Source organism: Callospermophilus lateralis, chromosome 6, assembly GCF_048772815.1.
Source record: "Callospermophilus lateralis isolate mCalLat2 chromosome 6, mCalLat2.hap1, whole genome shotgun sequence".
In the NCBI taxonomy this organism is placed as follows: Eukaryota; Metazoa; Chordata; class Mammalia; order Rodentia; family Sciuridae; genus Callospermophilus; species Callospermophilus lateralis.
This window is the reverse complement of record NC_135310.1, coordinates 62,560,378-62,574,097: the sequence shown is the minus strand read 5'-3', so window position 1 is coordinate 62,574,097 and position 13,720 is coordinate 62,560,378. Positions and strand designations below refer to the sequence as shown.

At 31.2% G+C, this 13,720-nt stretch overlaps 1 protein-coding gene across 2 annotated transcripts in view; it reads left to right on the top strand.

Annotated features, from left to right (window-relative positions):
- Grik2 (glutamate ionotropic receptor kainate type subunit 2) overlaps positions 1-13,720 on the top strand; it is a 645,182-nt gene that overhangs the window by 243,748 nt on the left and 387,714 nt on the right. For both annotated transcript variants that reach the window (XM_076859896.2, XM_076859897.2), the window contains exons 5-6: positions 1,963-2,016; positions 5,136-5,309. In XM_076859896.2, the coding sequence (XP_076716011.2) occupies positions 1,963-2,016; positions 5,136-5,309 (228 nt within the window). The remainder of the gene's footprint in view (positions 1-1,962; positions 2,017-5,135; positions 5,310-13,720) is intronic.

The window sequence follows — 13,720 nt, the reverse complement described above, 5'->3', positions numbered from 1 at the left end:
TTTTATTCAACAGATCCCTTCCCTCAGACCAGCCAGAGACTGGGATCTCACCCAATCCCTTTTTTATAAGACAGCTTAACTTTTGCCAGCACTAATCATAATTCCTGACTAAAAACAGATTTAATTTTCCACTCTCTACTCCTTGCAGTTAAAGATATAAATTCAGCTGTAATTTTTTAAAAATCTCGGAGCATTTTTTTTTTTTTTTTAGGTAGGATAGGTGTGTCCCCAAGGCCTGAAGTCCATGTTTACTCACTATCTTGTGTTCTTGAGCAGTTTATTCATCGTTGTTATATAGTTCTCATTTCATCAACTGTAAAATGGATATAATAGAACCTATTTCATTGGGGGTTTTATGAGGTTTAAATATTCAATATTCTTAGAATAGTACCAAACACATTTTAGGCATCACATGTTGTTTTTTTTAATCCATTTATCTGAGTCACTGTTTCTCTCAGTTATCTTTATTTCTATTCCAGTTGAATTGGTAAAGAAGAATCAAAGACAATACTGAGGTATCATAGAGTGGTTATAAAGAGGAGAAACCCTCTGCAATTATCCAGCAGAAGCAATCAATGAACACTCTCTGTATAAATAAACCAATGTTTTTATTAACCAATGTTTCTCTCTTTTTAAAAAAGTACTTCATATGTTCCCCCCCCCACACACAAATATCTATCCTTTCTTAACTGAATGGCTTATGTTGTAAAATTAACAAATTTTATTCTAGTTAATTGGTAAATGCCTACCTATAAGCATTTTATACATAGAACGCAAAAGCTTTGGCTAGGGCTGCTCACTACTAACTAAAAGAGTTTTTGTAGTTAGTAATTTGCAGAAGACTATTATATGCACCTGAGAATATTTATTTCCTTTTAAGACCTCTTCATTCGGTTGACAAATACACTTTCATTTGTCATCGCCAAATATTGTCCATTGATAAACATTTTCAAAGTATCCTCTATTTTCAGAGAGGAAAATTACATGGACATTTCTCATTGGTGGTGGACATTTGGACCCATAAGAACCTTTTCTAAGATTGATAGTCAAAAATTAATAAAGAGAGTAGAAAAGTAAAACAAAACAACAGGTAAACTATTATTAATAATAACAATGTTTCTATAATTATCTGTAATTTTTTAATAATAACAGTGATATATAGTTCCTTCATTAATCTAAAGAAATGTCTCTAAAGTACTAAGAGAAAAAAATGGCCTTTGACATAGTATTTTGTGATACTTTCTTCCGAATTGAGTAGCACTGTAGTGAAGACACTACAAATATAAGGAACTAAGATGTGCTAATTTCAGGTTTGGGTCAAATTTAATGCTTCCTTTAATATGTAAAGCTATAAGTTTCACAAATGGAAACATTCAACTATTAGCTTTTCTATCAAGAGAATTAGGTCAACAAATGATAAATTGTTTTGTTATATATAAGCCTGACAATTGTATATAAAACAACTAGTTCTTTTATAATGTATAAAATGTACACTATTTCTTTGTAAAATATATTTTTTGAACAAGATATTTAGATGCAACTTATCATTGAAAAGTATACATGCTACATTGTAAGTAAGTAATTGCCAGTCAAATTGAATAACAAATGGCCTAAAGCACTAAATATTTAGTGGCACATGTAATTCAAATTCAAATTGATTTATTTTCAAATTCTTTAAGGAAATGTATGCTCATTATGAATTAATATTCAATAAATAATTGATTTTTTCAACTGTTAAAACAAATAAACAAGCAAAATTCCTTTAGTAAACACTAATCATTTTTAACTACGAGGAAAAGGTTTAATTTAATCCAAATTTTGATGTAACATGAATATTGTAGGTTGATTCTTTATCACATTCTACTATTTTGTGTTCATCTATATTACTGCCATAATATATTTTATGCTACATATATATCTTCTATATTAATATTTTTATTTATCATTTTTTTTATTTTTTAGGCATTAGCTATGGGAATGATGACAGAATACTACCACTATATCTTTACCACTTTGGTAAGTAATTTATTAAAACACAAAAGTAATGTTCTAAATTTTATTATTATGATTTTTTTAGGAGGAAAAATGTGCTTTTGTGAAGAGGTAATATAAGATTAGCACATTTGTAGCTATAAAATCCACAAGGATTTATAAAAAAGAACTAATAATTTTGGTGGTAGGATATGTTTTCAAAATAATATCATTTCAGGTATCAATTCAAAATATTACATATTTTTATGTTGCTTCAGAGGGCTTTCAGAACATAATGGATTTTAAAATTAGTTTGCTGGAAAAAGATCAATGTTTTAGAACACAAATTCTTATGTCATTATCTCAACTCTATTCATTTTTTGAAAATCAGGTTTATTGAAGCTGCCCTTTGAGGAGATTAAATTTTCTATCTTATTTTTACCCATGTTTAGTTTGATATTTTAAAAGTCAATATGGTTTAATTTGCAATTAGAAAATGAAATGTTACCTTTATATTTTGTCTTCACATGTTTTTTCTTATTATACATGAAAATCTGACTTTACCCTTTAATCAAACCCACTTACTCTTAGCTTTATTTCTTTATTAATCCTCTGTGAAGGAGCTCTCTGTCTCTTTAAGTAATTCTTTCCTGCCCATTTCCAAAATATGAGAGCATTTTAAAATTTGGGTCTCAAAAAAAAAAAAAAAAAGGCGTCTTCATTCTATTTTCTTTTTCCTCTTCAATTACCTTTCTTTAGAATTGGTATGTGTTTAGAGTTCCAGTTAACACCTTTGTTCAAATGAGTTCTCAATGTTCATAAGTAATATTCTTAATTATCATATAATATTGAATAGTTCTAACTGTTCTGTCATTAAGATAATTTCAAAATTTGAATCTTAATGTATTGTCCTCCAAATTGATTCCTCTTGATTTCCTTTAAAACTTCATTGTCTCTGACTCCTGCATCCACCACAAACTTCTACTGATTTTTTAAGGGTCTCTAGCATCCATCTTTTCTATTCCCACAGTGACCAGTTTAATCATTGCTTTCTCTGTTGATTCAAGTGTTCCAAATGCTCTTTTTACTTTTGGGAGTTTTGAAGTAACCAGATCAAATTACCAAAATTCAGTTGATTTCCGTAGCTTTTCATGATAATAACTCTTTACTCCAATGGAGATTCTTCATATATTAGTTTGTATTTTACCAATAAATAGCAAGGCTAACCTTCCTTTTTATAGCTTGTAAGACACTTAGTGGTTGGTAGGTGAAAAGGAAGGGAAATTCTTCCCTTATCAGTAAATTACATTTTAATGCTGTTGCAGCACAACTCTACCAAAGTTATAATATTTTGAGAAAATCAAAAACATCTCTTAATTTGAGAAAGAGAAGGAAACAACTACTTTAATGTAGATATAAATTGGCCTATAATTGAAAGCCCTTTATACTTTTATTCTAACCTAACTTCCCTATTTTCTTTTGCTCTGATTCTTCTTTATGGATTCTCTTTGACAACCAAATGGATCTAGATATGTTTCCTGAATAGATATTACATTTCCCCCCTTTTTTGTCCATTTTCACATGGTCCATGCCATTTTTGTCGGAGTCTGGTCATGGCAGATATAGGAGAAAAAAAGAAATAATCACCTATCTTGAAGTTTATGGCTGAGACTCCATAACAAAAGACAGATTAACAAGACAAAGGCAACAAACTTATTTAATATAAATTGTATGTGACATGAAAACATTCAGAAATTAAAACCCAAAGAAACAGAGAAATCTCTCTATTTAAGTGCTTTGGTTTGATGAGGAGTGGACAGTTGTGTAAAAATATGATTGAATAAAAGGGAGATGATACAGTCTCCTGGTAATAAGATTGTGGGCAATTTAGCAAGGCCTGTTTGTTCAAGTTCTTCTGTACTTTCAAGTATTAGTCAGGATTCCTCTGCAATGAAGGTTTTGTGACCTACTCTTCAGGAATGTAGGTCAAGAAATTCTTTCATGACACACATCAAGGGAGAAAGGTGTTAGAAAGTCAGAGACTGACCTTCCTGCTCTTCAGTTTTCTCAGTTTCCTTCAGTTTAAAGCATTCAGTATTCCAATGCCCCATATTTGGGGGTATGCCCCATCACAACTCAGATCCTATTTGTTCTGTGAAGTTTTCCCTCACCTTAGACTTCAAAGTTATCTGTCTTGCTTCTGACTCCTCCAGCATTTATCATTTCTTTTCTTTTGTACCTTAGCATATTACCATGCACTATTTACTTACAGTTTGAATACATGTTATTTCATAAGACAGAGTATCAACATTAAGTAGTGAAAAAAACTGAGGACTCCTTACTTTTTTTTTTTTTTTTTCAGCACAGAGCACAATTCAGGCAATGCCAGTTCCACTTAATTGTATTCTTGTTATCCAGCCTGTGTAGCTGTGCAAGTCCCAGGCAAGCTGTGCAGAGGTCCAGTGGCATTTGTCTTGCCTTGGTTCCAATATTGTCCAGAAAATCTGATGCCAACTAGAAAGAGGGCAGAAGTCCCACATGCTGTGTGTTCTCATGATGACTTCCAAGTCCCTTGATAGCTGTGGCCTTATAACTCCTGGGAAAGTAAAGGGCAACAAGAAGCAGTGCTCCTTATGGTGAGGTCCTCAGAAGGACATGAGACAAAGGAAGCACAAGATTTCTACAACCAACAATCTAATAATTCTTAAATTCTTTACTTGCCTTTCTTATACTTATTATTACTTAGAAATATCATTTCATGATCTGCTTCTTAAAAACAAAAAAACAAAACCCCAGACAAAACAGAACCAACAAATGATAGTAACTATATAAGCAAGCAAGGCATAAACAAAATTAGTTAAAAGTAAAACATGATCGCATAAAAAATAAAGGCAAGCTGTCCTTAATGTGGAGAAAAAACGTCTTGCAAGTCTTAAAAATAAATTATAAAAGTGAAGTTTATATACATGTTTATGTACAGAGTATGCGTATTTGTATCATCAAAGCATGAGGGCAATCTATTTAAACGTTGGTCATTTGTGATATTTAATGCCACTTGAGACACAATGGTGTTAAATATTCTAAGGGAAGCAAGAATAAATGACTATTTCAATATATGCTTGTTTATGCATTCTATTAATAACAGAAAGAAATTTGTCTTTCAGGACCTATTTGCTCTTGATGTAGAGCCCTACCGATACAGTGGTGTTAATATGACAGGGTTCAGAATATTAAATACAGAAAACACCCAAGTCTCTTCCATCATTGAAAAGTGGTCAATGGAACGGTTGCAAGCACCTCCAAAACCTGATTCAGGTTTGCTGGATGGATTTATGACGGTATGAATAACCATTTTAAGTTTGCATGCTTCTAAATAGTATTGCATAAGTTATTAAATTTTCTGGATTCAAATTTCAGTTTTATTGATTGTGAAGGGATGATATCAGAGCTACTCACTGCAAATAATTTTATTAACAATTTTCTAAATCACTTTTAAGCATTGCAATTATCATTTAGATATTACAATGTGAGATTGTTGCTTAAATTAATTAATGCCATATAGAGAACAAATGAGAGAATGAATCAGTATGAAAGTGTTGAATATTCTTTTGATTATACCTATCAATATAATTTCTCTTCATCATGATGTTTTTAGATAGCTGGTGCTATATAAGTAACTTGCATTATACACAAATCTGCCCTGTGCTTACTGATTCTTTGAGGCTCAGGATTAACCAATATTCACATTTGTCACTTTCAAGTTCTGGTTTAAAAATAGAAAATGTATAAATGTATAAAGTATAAAGAAGAGCTCAATATTATTTAAATTTACTTGTTTAGATAATACTTCCAATGAAAAACTAATGTAAGTCACATAATACTTTAACAATTTCTAATAGCTATATTAAAAACATACTGCTTAAAACACAGGTTAAAAAATCATGTGTATAATTTGTTTTACTTGAATTACAATACCAAAAATACTGTTCTTTAATCAGGTGATCAAAATTGAAACCATGATAAGATAGTTTTCTTTCTTTTTACTCCTGAGTCTTTCAAAGTTGGTAGGGATTTGAGATCAAATGTATTAATTCAAATTTTAGTCACTCAGTAGCTAACTATGGCTAGTGGCCACCTTACAGAACCAGGTAATTTTAAAAATTTATGAATGTCTACCATTTTAAAAAATTATGAATGTCTGCTGTATCTCATTAAATCCATTTTCTATAGACCAACTGACTGCTACAATTTATGAAATAGCTCCACCTTTGGGCAGTATTTACATTTCATAGGTTATTGTCACCTGCTTTTAGAAATATTAGTCTAACTTGAAACTTTACAAATGTAAAATTGTCTGTTCTTGTATCTAGAAAATCTTTATTATTGTCATTTTTTCATTTAATTGCTTCAATCAGAGCTTCAAAGAATGTTTGTAAGAATGGAAAGTTGTTTTTTCTCTTTAAAAGAAAATTGAGTAAATTGAGTACCTTCATATTGACACTATGAAGAAAAAATGACACCAACTTTTGGATGGAAAAATAAAACCCCCATACTTTGGTTTTCTTTTAATCAAAAAACAATCTTCTAGGATTTGAAAATATTTTATATCCATCTTAATTTTTAAAGAAATAATATAAGAGGGGGAATTTAACTTCTTTATTTATAAAGAGATTGTTAACTACTTCTAGGAATTTGGTCTTCAGTCTAGGATATATCTTATGGTTTATATCATGGGTTCACAAAATACACATACGATGGTGTGAGGGGGAAGGGAAGCAAAAAAAATATATATAGAGAGAGATAAGTGTCACAGTAGAATGGGTAGACAATAGGGATGGGAGGAGATGGGAGGGGATGGGGGAGAGGGAGGGCAGCAGAATACAACTGACACTAGAATTGCTGTATGTATACACATGGATGTATAACAAATGTGATCCTACAATCTGTACATGTAGAAAAATGACAATTCATATCCTATTTGAATCAAATGTATGATATGTGAAGATCATTGTATTGTCTTGAATAACTAATAAAAAATAAAGTACAAAAAATATTTTCTTCCAAAGTATTCCCATATTTAAAATGAGACACAGTTTAGAAGAATTCCAAACTTGTTTTACTAGTTTAAAGATCTTGAATCAAACTTTTGAAACTTAATACAATGTTGTTTTTTTAAAAAAATTAAAATGTATATTATCCCTCAAATGGTTATTATACTTCTGTGCATAGTGATTTAGCTTTCTTTAGAATTCTTTAATTTTGTAATGGGTATCATCACTTCTATTCGAAACTTAGTAAAACTAAGTCAATAACATCACGACAATCTTAACACTTTCATATTCTGAGAATTTTACTAGTTTCTCCAAGGCTTAATGCTCTTCTTTATATATATAAAAAAATCATAAACAACAATCCAGTGTTATTTTGGCACTGAACCTTTACATGAGTTCTATATAAGTCTATGTATCACCCTCTGAAGTGAAGTATTCCCTAACTTGTAATAACTTGCAGACTAATGAAAGACATGTTCATTTTGACAAAATCTATTAAAAGACAAAAGTTATGAGGAAAAGTGTACGAATTGCTTGTTCAGGGAGGTAGAACCATTTAGAGAGACTTAAACTTCAGAAGATGGAAAAGGAGATAACGATGTTAGGAGGAATACATGTTTGGGTTCTATCTTTCTAGTCAGGAATCTATTCACCCTCTGTTCTGCTCTTTTACAATTGCAGATGATTTTGTGGTAGTAACTGAATGATAGTATAAAAATGGAATGCTGGGAAAATCAGCCTTTGTCTAGGCATTGTATTTGGATCACGGATTTTTAGAATTTTCAGTATAACAGTTTTCCCTTTGGTATAGTCGTAAATGCTTCTCAAGTGGCACACACACACACACACACACACACAGACACACACACACACACACACAGACACACACACACACACACAAAAGTTCTTACATAAAACTCTTATGAGATAATGTTTATGTTTTTAAAAATGTTTATCAGTGTATTGTAGCTAAACATAATATTCAAGTTCATTTTGACATAATTTATATGCACAGAAAATAATTTGCTCCATATCAGTTTCCAGTACTTCCTCTTTCACTACTTCCCTCCCTTACTATATGTTTTCATCTGATTTATTTCAAAATGTAAAGATTCCACTAGAAAACTTACGTGAGAACATTTCTTTTAAAACGAGTGGGTTCAAAAGAAGTATTATGAACACTTTTTGAATAATACTGCTTATCTAAAAATGTGTACAAGCTATTGTTTATTTTTTGTATAATCACAGCATCAAAACCAAAATACTTTGGAAGCAGACTTGAGGTTGATCACTAAGATAAAAACTTCTTCTAAAATGGATGCTGCTTAATTATATTTTTACAGTTTTCCTCTTGAAAAATATGGTAATTTAAAAATATCTTTATTATGTAACATTATATAAATGATATAAAGAGTATACATGCAATCTTTTCATTATATAACATTAATTCTTAACTAAAATGCTATATGATTTTTTTATAAAGATAAAACCAACATGAGATCTTTTAAATATATTGACATGTTTATGCCTTACATGAGTATTATGGGTTTTTTCCATTTATCATTGTATTATAAGCATTTTCAAAAATTATTATATGTTTAGGAAGAGAAATCAATAGGCTATTTCTACTATGAATGGATGAAGAAATTAGAAAGAGTTTAGTTAGAAAAGACAGAAAAGGAATTATAGCCTGGAAATATGGCTTTGGCAACATTTCCTTCAGTCAATTTATGAAATCTCAGTGTTTATGTATTTCTTGTTCTTTTCTTTCTCCATATGGCTCCATAAAGAAATGGGATTATCAGCAAAGTTCCTAGTGATTGGAGTAAGACCTATTATTATCAGTATCATAGTCATTTGCCACTATGTAAGATCATAGTGCTTAAACTTTCACAACCTTTCTTCATGTTTGAGCTATAAAAGGAAGCTGTGAATTGGATTCATAAAAGTTTTTCTGGTTGAGTTAAGATTTTAATTGACCCTTGAAATAACTGTTGATCAGCTAAATGACTACTGAATATAAGACATTTCTCTGACAATTATAGTTTCTCCTTATATTGGCTTTGGGCTTCATATTAAAGGTTTTGATACTGATTAGCTTGATACAGTTTTAATCTTCACTTGGTATAAACCCAACTAAAGAACCAATTTCTACAGTATACCCACACTCTATCTATTTAATGAAGCCCAACATCATTTCTTCATACAAGGGCCCTATTTTTACCTATATCCCCTTTTCCAATTTCCTCTAGGCCTACACACTGCTATTCCATCAGTACTCTAAATTTCCCACACAAGTCCTTATTTTAAAACAATTTTTGTACTGTTTATCTTCTATTAAATGTTCACATCTTTTTATGCTTCTGGAGGTGCAGAAGTTCTTTTCTGTGAGCATTTTCACTGTTCTTTAGTTTATAATCTGATGACATTACTCCCCATCCTCTATCTAGACATTATTTTTCTCCTTTCAACCAAGAGTAATTGCTGAAAGGAGAAAAATAAATATAACCATCATAAAGCCCTAATGGGTATATTTATTGTTGATATATTGAGTTAAAGCAATCTCAACTCAAAAGAACCAAATCAAGAATAAACTCCTCAAAGTACATTTTAAATAGTCTAGCTGTAGCCCTAAAAATCCTTCCTGGTGATCCCAATATTCCTCTGCATATTAACTTTAACATGCTGTATTTCATCCCATGTCTTAATTATTATCATATTATGCTTTCTTGTGATGATAAGAATTATTATGCATATTCATGTATAATATAAATTTATGACATAAGTCAATAACTGTCATTTGGATTGCCACAGGGAAATTAATGTTTTAGTAATTTAAACTCTAGATGTCAGCAGCTATCTCCATATTCTTTTTTCTAAACAGTCATCAATTCTACTGTCAATTCTACTATGTCAATATCTCTTTTAACTACATTCTTCTTTTTATCCACGGAGCTATGTCTTAGTTAAGAAAACAGTGGAATTTCTTCTGGCTGTTGCGAGTCTTCTTACTGAATTCCCACTCCTAACATCTCTCTCCTACTCTCTAGCATTATCTTTCCAGAATTTTGTCCATGGTTCCTCATCATTTATTAGGTGAAATTTGAGCTCATCTTCCAAGCCTCCAAGGCCCTCTATGGATTGTGTTTCTGCCTCTTTGTTGAGTCTCATATTTGCTTATTTCCTGTTTCAGTAAGTTTCTGTCTCACCCTTAACATGTCATCTCTCATTTTTCATCACCTGTGTTTAGCACAATATGTTCTCATTTTCTGAATGACTCACCCCTGTTTAAGTACAGGACAGGTTCATGCTTATCCTCTGATTTTTTGATTATCTGTTATCTTTTCTGTGAATTTTCTTTAAGTCCTCTAGGCACTTTATGTGGTCCTACCTTGAGCTTCTTAAGTATAACTACATAGAGATTTAAAGCTGGTGATGTTTTCATTTTCACTTTCCTTTTTCAATAGATGGTAAACTCTTTTGAGGCAAGAACTAGATTGTGTTGCTTTTGAAGGCCCTGCACCTAGTTTTATGTCTGGTGCAAAGTAGATGCTAATAATAAAAGAGTGATTGCTTGATTGAGTAGATATGCGTGTTAATTGATTTTAATCATATTACATCTGGTTTCTAATCACTAGACCCTCTCACTTCCCCAAATATATTCTGGAGAGTTTTTTTATTTACCTACTTACACTTTATTATCAGGATATCTAATCATTTGGAAGATGCAAATAAATTAGTCTCAATTAATTTTTTTGAAAAAACCCCTTAAAAGTGAAAACTTAAAAATGATTTTGATGAAATAGTAAGTTTAGTGACTTAAAGGGTTCTCATTCTCTTTTACAAAGGAAGAATGTTTGTAAGAAAGGTAAATATGTGTTTAAATTCTAACGCCCTCCTGACAATTACATCACAGACCAAAGTCCAGAATTTTAAAAATTCTTTAATCATTTGTTTATCTTAAATTAAAGATAAATGTCTCCCATAATACAACTCAGCAGAGGTTTGCTCCTCTACTAAAGGGGCATACATTATTTTGTTACTATACAAAGATTTACCTTTATGAAAGTCAATGAAAACAGAACTACAGAGAGATCTAATGACCAGGAAAGCTTCCATTATGGATAGAACTGCAAACCTGCTCCTGCTATTGTAACTCTCTTTCACCAATTAAAATAAGAATGAATACACAGTTCTGCCATAAAATGGATCAAAGTAACTCACTATTTTATTTATTTTTAAGTGAAATCTCCTAAATTTTATTGTAAATATTAACTCATCTTAATTTTACAGATTAATGGGTTTCACTGTGATCTTTCTGTACATGCATATATCATGTTTTACTCAGAGCCACCCTTTCCCTTTATACTCTTTTGCTTTCTCTTCCCACTCCCCAATCTCATTCCTATTCCTAATGGTTTCTCATCTCCTTTCAGATTTTTATTTATTTATTTATTTTTTAGATCCCACATATGAGAGAAGACATGATATTTGTCTTTCTGTGTCTGGCTTATTTCACTTAACATGATGCCTTCTGTCTCCTCTATTTCCTTGCAAATGGCATTATTTCATTCTTCTTAGTGGCTGAATAATATTCCATTCTGTAGAGATACTGCACTCATTTGTTCACATGCATCAAGGCTGAATCCCTAGCTTGGCTATTGTGAACAGTGTCACAATAAAGATAGATATGCAGGTATCTCATTTGTGTGCTGACTTGATTTCCTTTGGGTACACACCCAGGAAGATATAGCTAATTGTATGTAGTCCTATTTTCAGCATTTTTTTTAGGAACCTCCATTCTGTTTTCCAAAGTGTCCATTAGTTGACCTTCCCACAAAGAGTGTACAGAGCTTCCTTTTTCTCTATATTTTTACAAGCATTTATTACTTTTTGTTATTTTGTTGTTGGTAGTGGTGGATTTTTTTTTTGGTGTGTGTGTGTGTGTGTGTGTGTGTGTGTGTTGGGGTAATATTCATTCGGACAGGTGAGGTGGAAATTCAAGGCAGATTTTATTTGGATTTCCTTGATGAGAAAATATGTTGAGAATTTTTCATATTTTCATAGATCATTTGTACTTTTTCAAAAGCATCTGTCAGGTCATTTTCCCACTTTGATTGGATTATGTATTTTTTCAATGTTAAGCATTTGATGTTCTTTATCTATTAATTTCTTTATAAACCTTAGTCAGATGAATAGCTGACAAAGATTTCTTCCTGTTCTGTTTGATGTTTCCTCACTTTGTTGATTGTTTCCTGTGCTGTGCAGCAGCTTTTTCATTTGATGTAATCCCACTTATCAAATTTTATTAGCTATTGGACTTCTAGTCAGGGTACAACTCACTATTATATAATCAACAAAACATTTTTAAAAAGTTCATTGTATCGAATATGATACTAAAATACCAAAAAATAACTAAAAATATAGCAAAGTAATGAGCTAAATACCCTCTCTTTGGTCAATTTTAATTGCGGTTATGTTGAACATAGCATTCAGGATTGGAAACCAAGCTCTCAGGTTTCGGAGATGTATATAATATTGCTATTTCTTGACAAAACTAGAGAACTGACAATATTGGAGGTAGTTTATGTCTTTCTGATTGCATTTCACATCTTTGTAGCCCTAAAAATTATATTCAAACTTTAATTGATGTTTTTCTCCCAGTTTTATATTTCTTTGCTCTCATTCCCTTTCTTCCTTTGAATGCATGTTAAAAATCCCATTTTCATAATATTTTGTGATAGTAAAGGATAGACATATGTTAATAAGCAAAGTTTCAACACATTGTAGAATTATAGAACTAATTGCTTTTATTTGGTGTTTAAGAATTGAAGAAGCCATCCTTTCACAAGTTAAAATGAGATCCCATTGGGCAAAAGCAGAACAGTGGGTTTTGGGAGATGTGGGAACAAGAAGACAGAGCCATGGAAAAAGAGCCCATTAGTTGATGTCAGGTTACTTTGGGCTCCTCCCCTGACTGAAGGGTAAAGCACAAGGCATTTCTTTATTATGCTCACTCAGTAATGAAAAAATATCTTGTTTTCAGGAAAAATCTAGTCTCTTTGGTGCTGTAGCTACTTCCTTAAAGTTTCAGTTTGATTATGTTGTATTTAGCATTAGTGACTCCATTTGGTTTGGTCTGATTTGTTAGAACCTAGTACAGGAGCTCATTTCAAATCAGTGATCTCCCATAATTAACACAGGCAGCATTTTTGCCAGGGATTTGCCTAACTTCTTACCATTTTGTTGAAAAATGTGTAACATTTGAAAACACTTATTAACATAAATATATAACTGCTAGTTTTATTCATGTCATTTTTTTAATAAATGAAGATTTATTAAGAATAAACATGGGGGTCCATAATATAATCAAATATGGCAGAAATATTTGTATAAGTTTTCAGAGTATGTAGTGAAGTCACAAGCATACTGCTCATTACATTTATATATGATCGATTTAATGAATGGTAAAAGGACACTGAGTATATAGATGAATAACAGAATAACATTGTTTCTTCACTTTGTATAACCATCTTCTATTATGCGCTAAGTTACAAATAAAGTCTGAATATAATTATGATGACCTAAAAACCTCCATTGTTCCATTAACATAGAACAATCTATCTGATTATCTTTGCTTATTGTGACATTGAATAATCAGCATTTATCTAAAGTTGATAAAGACATGAAATCTCGAT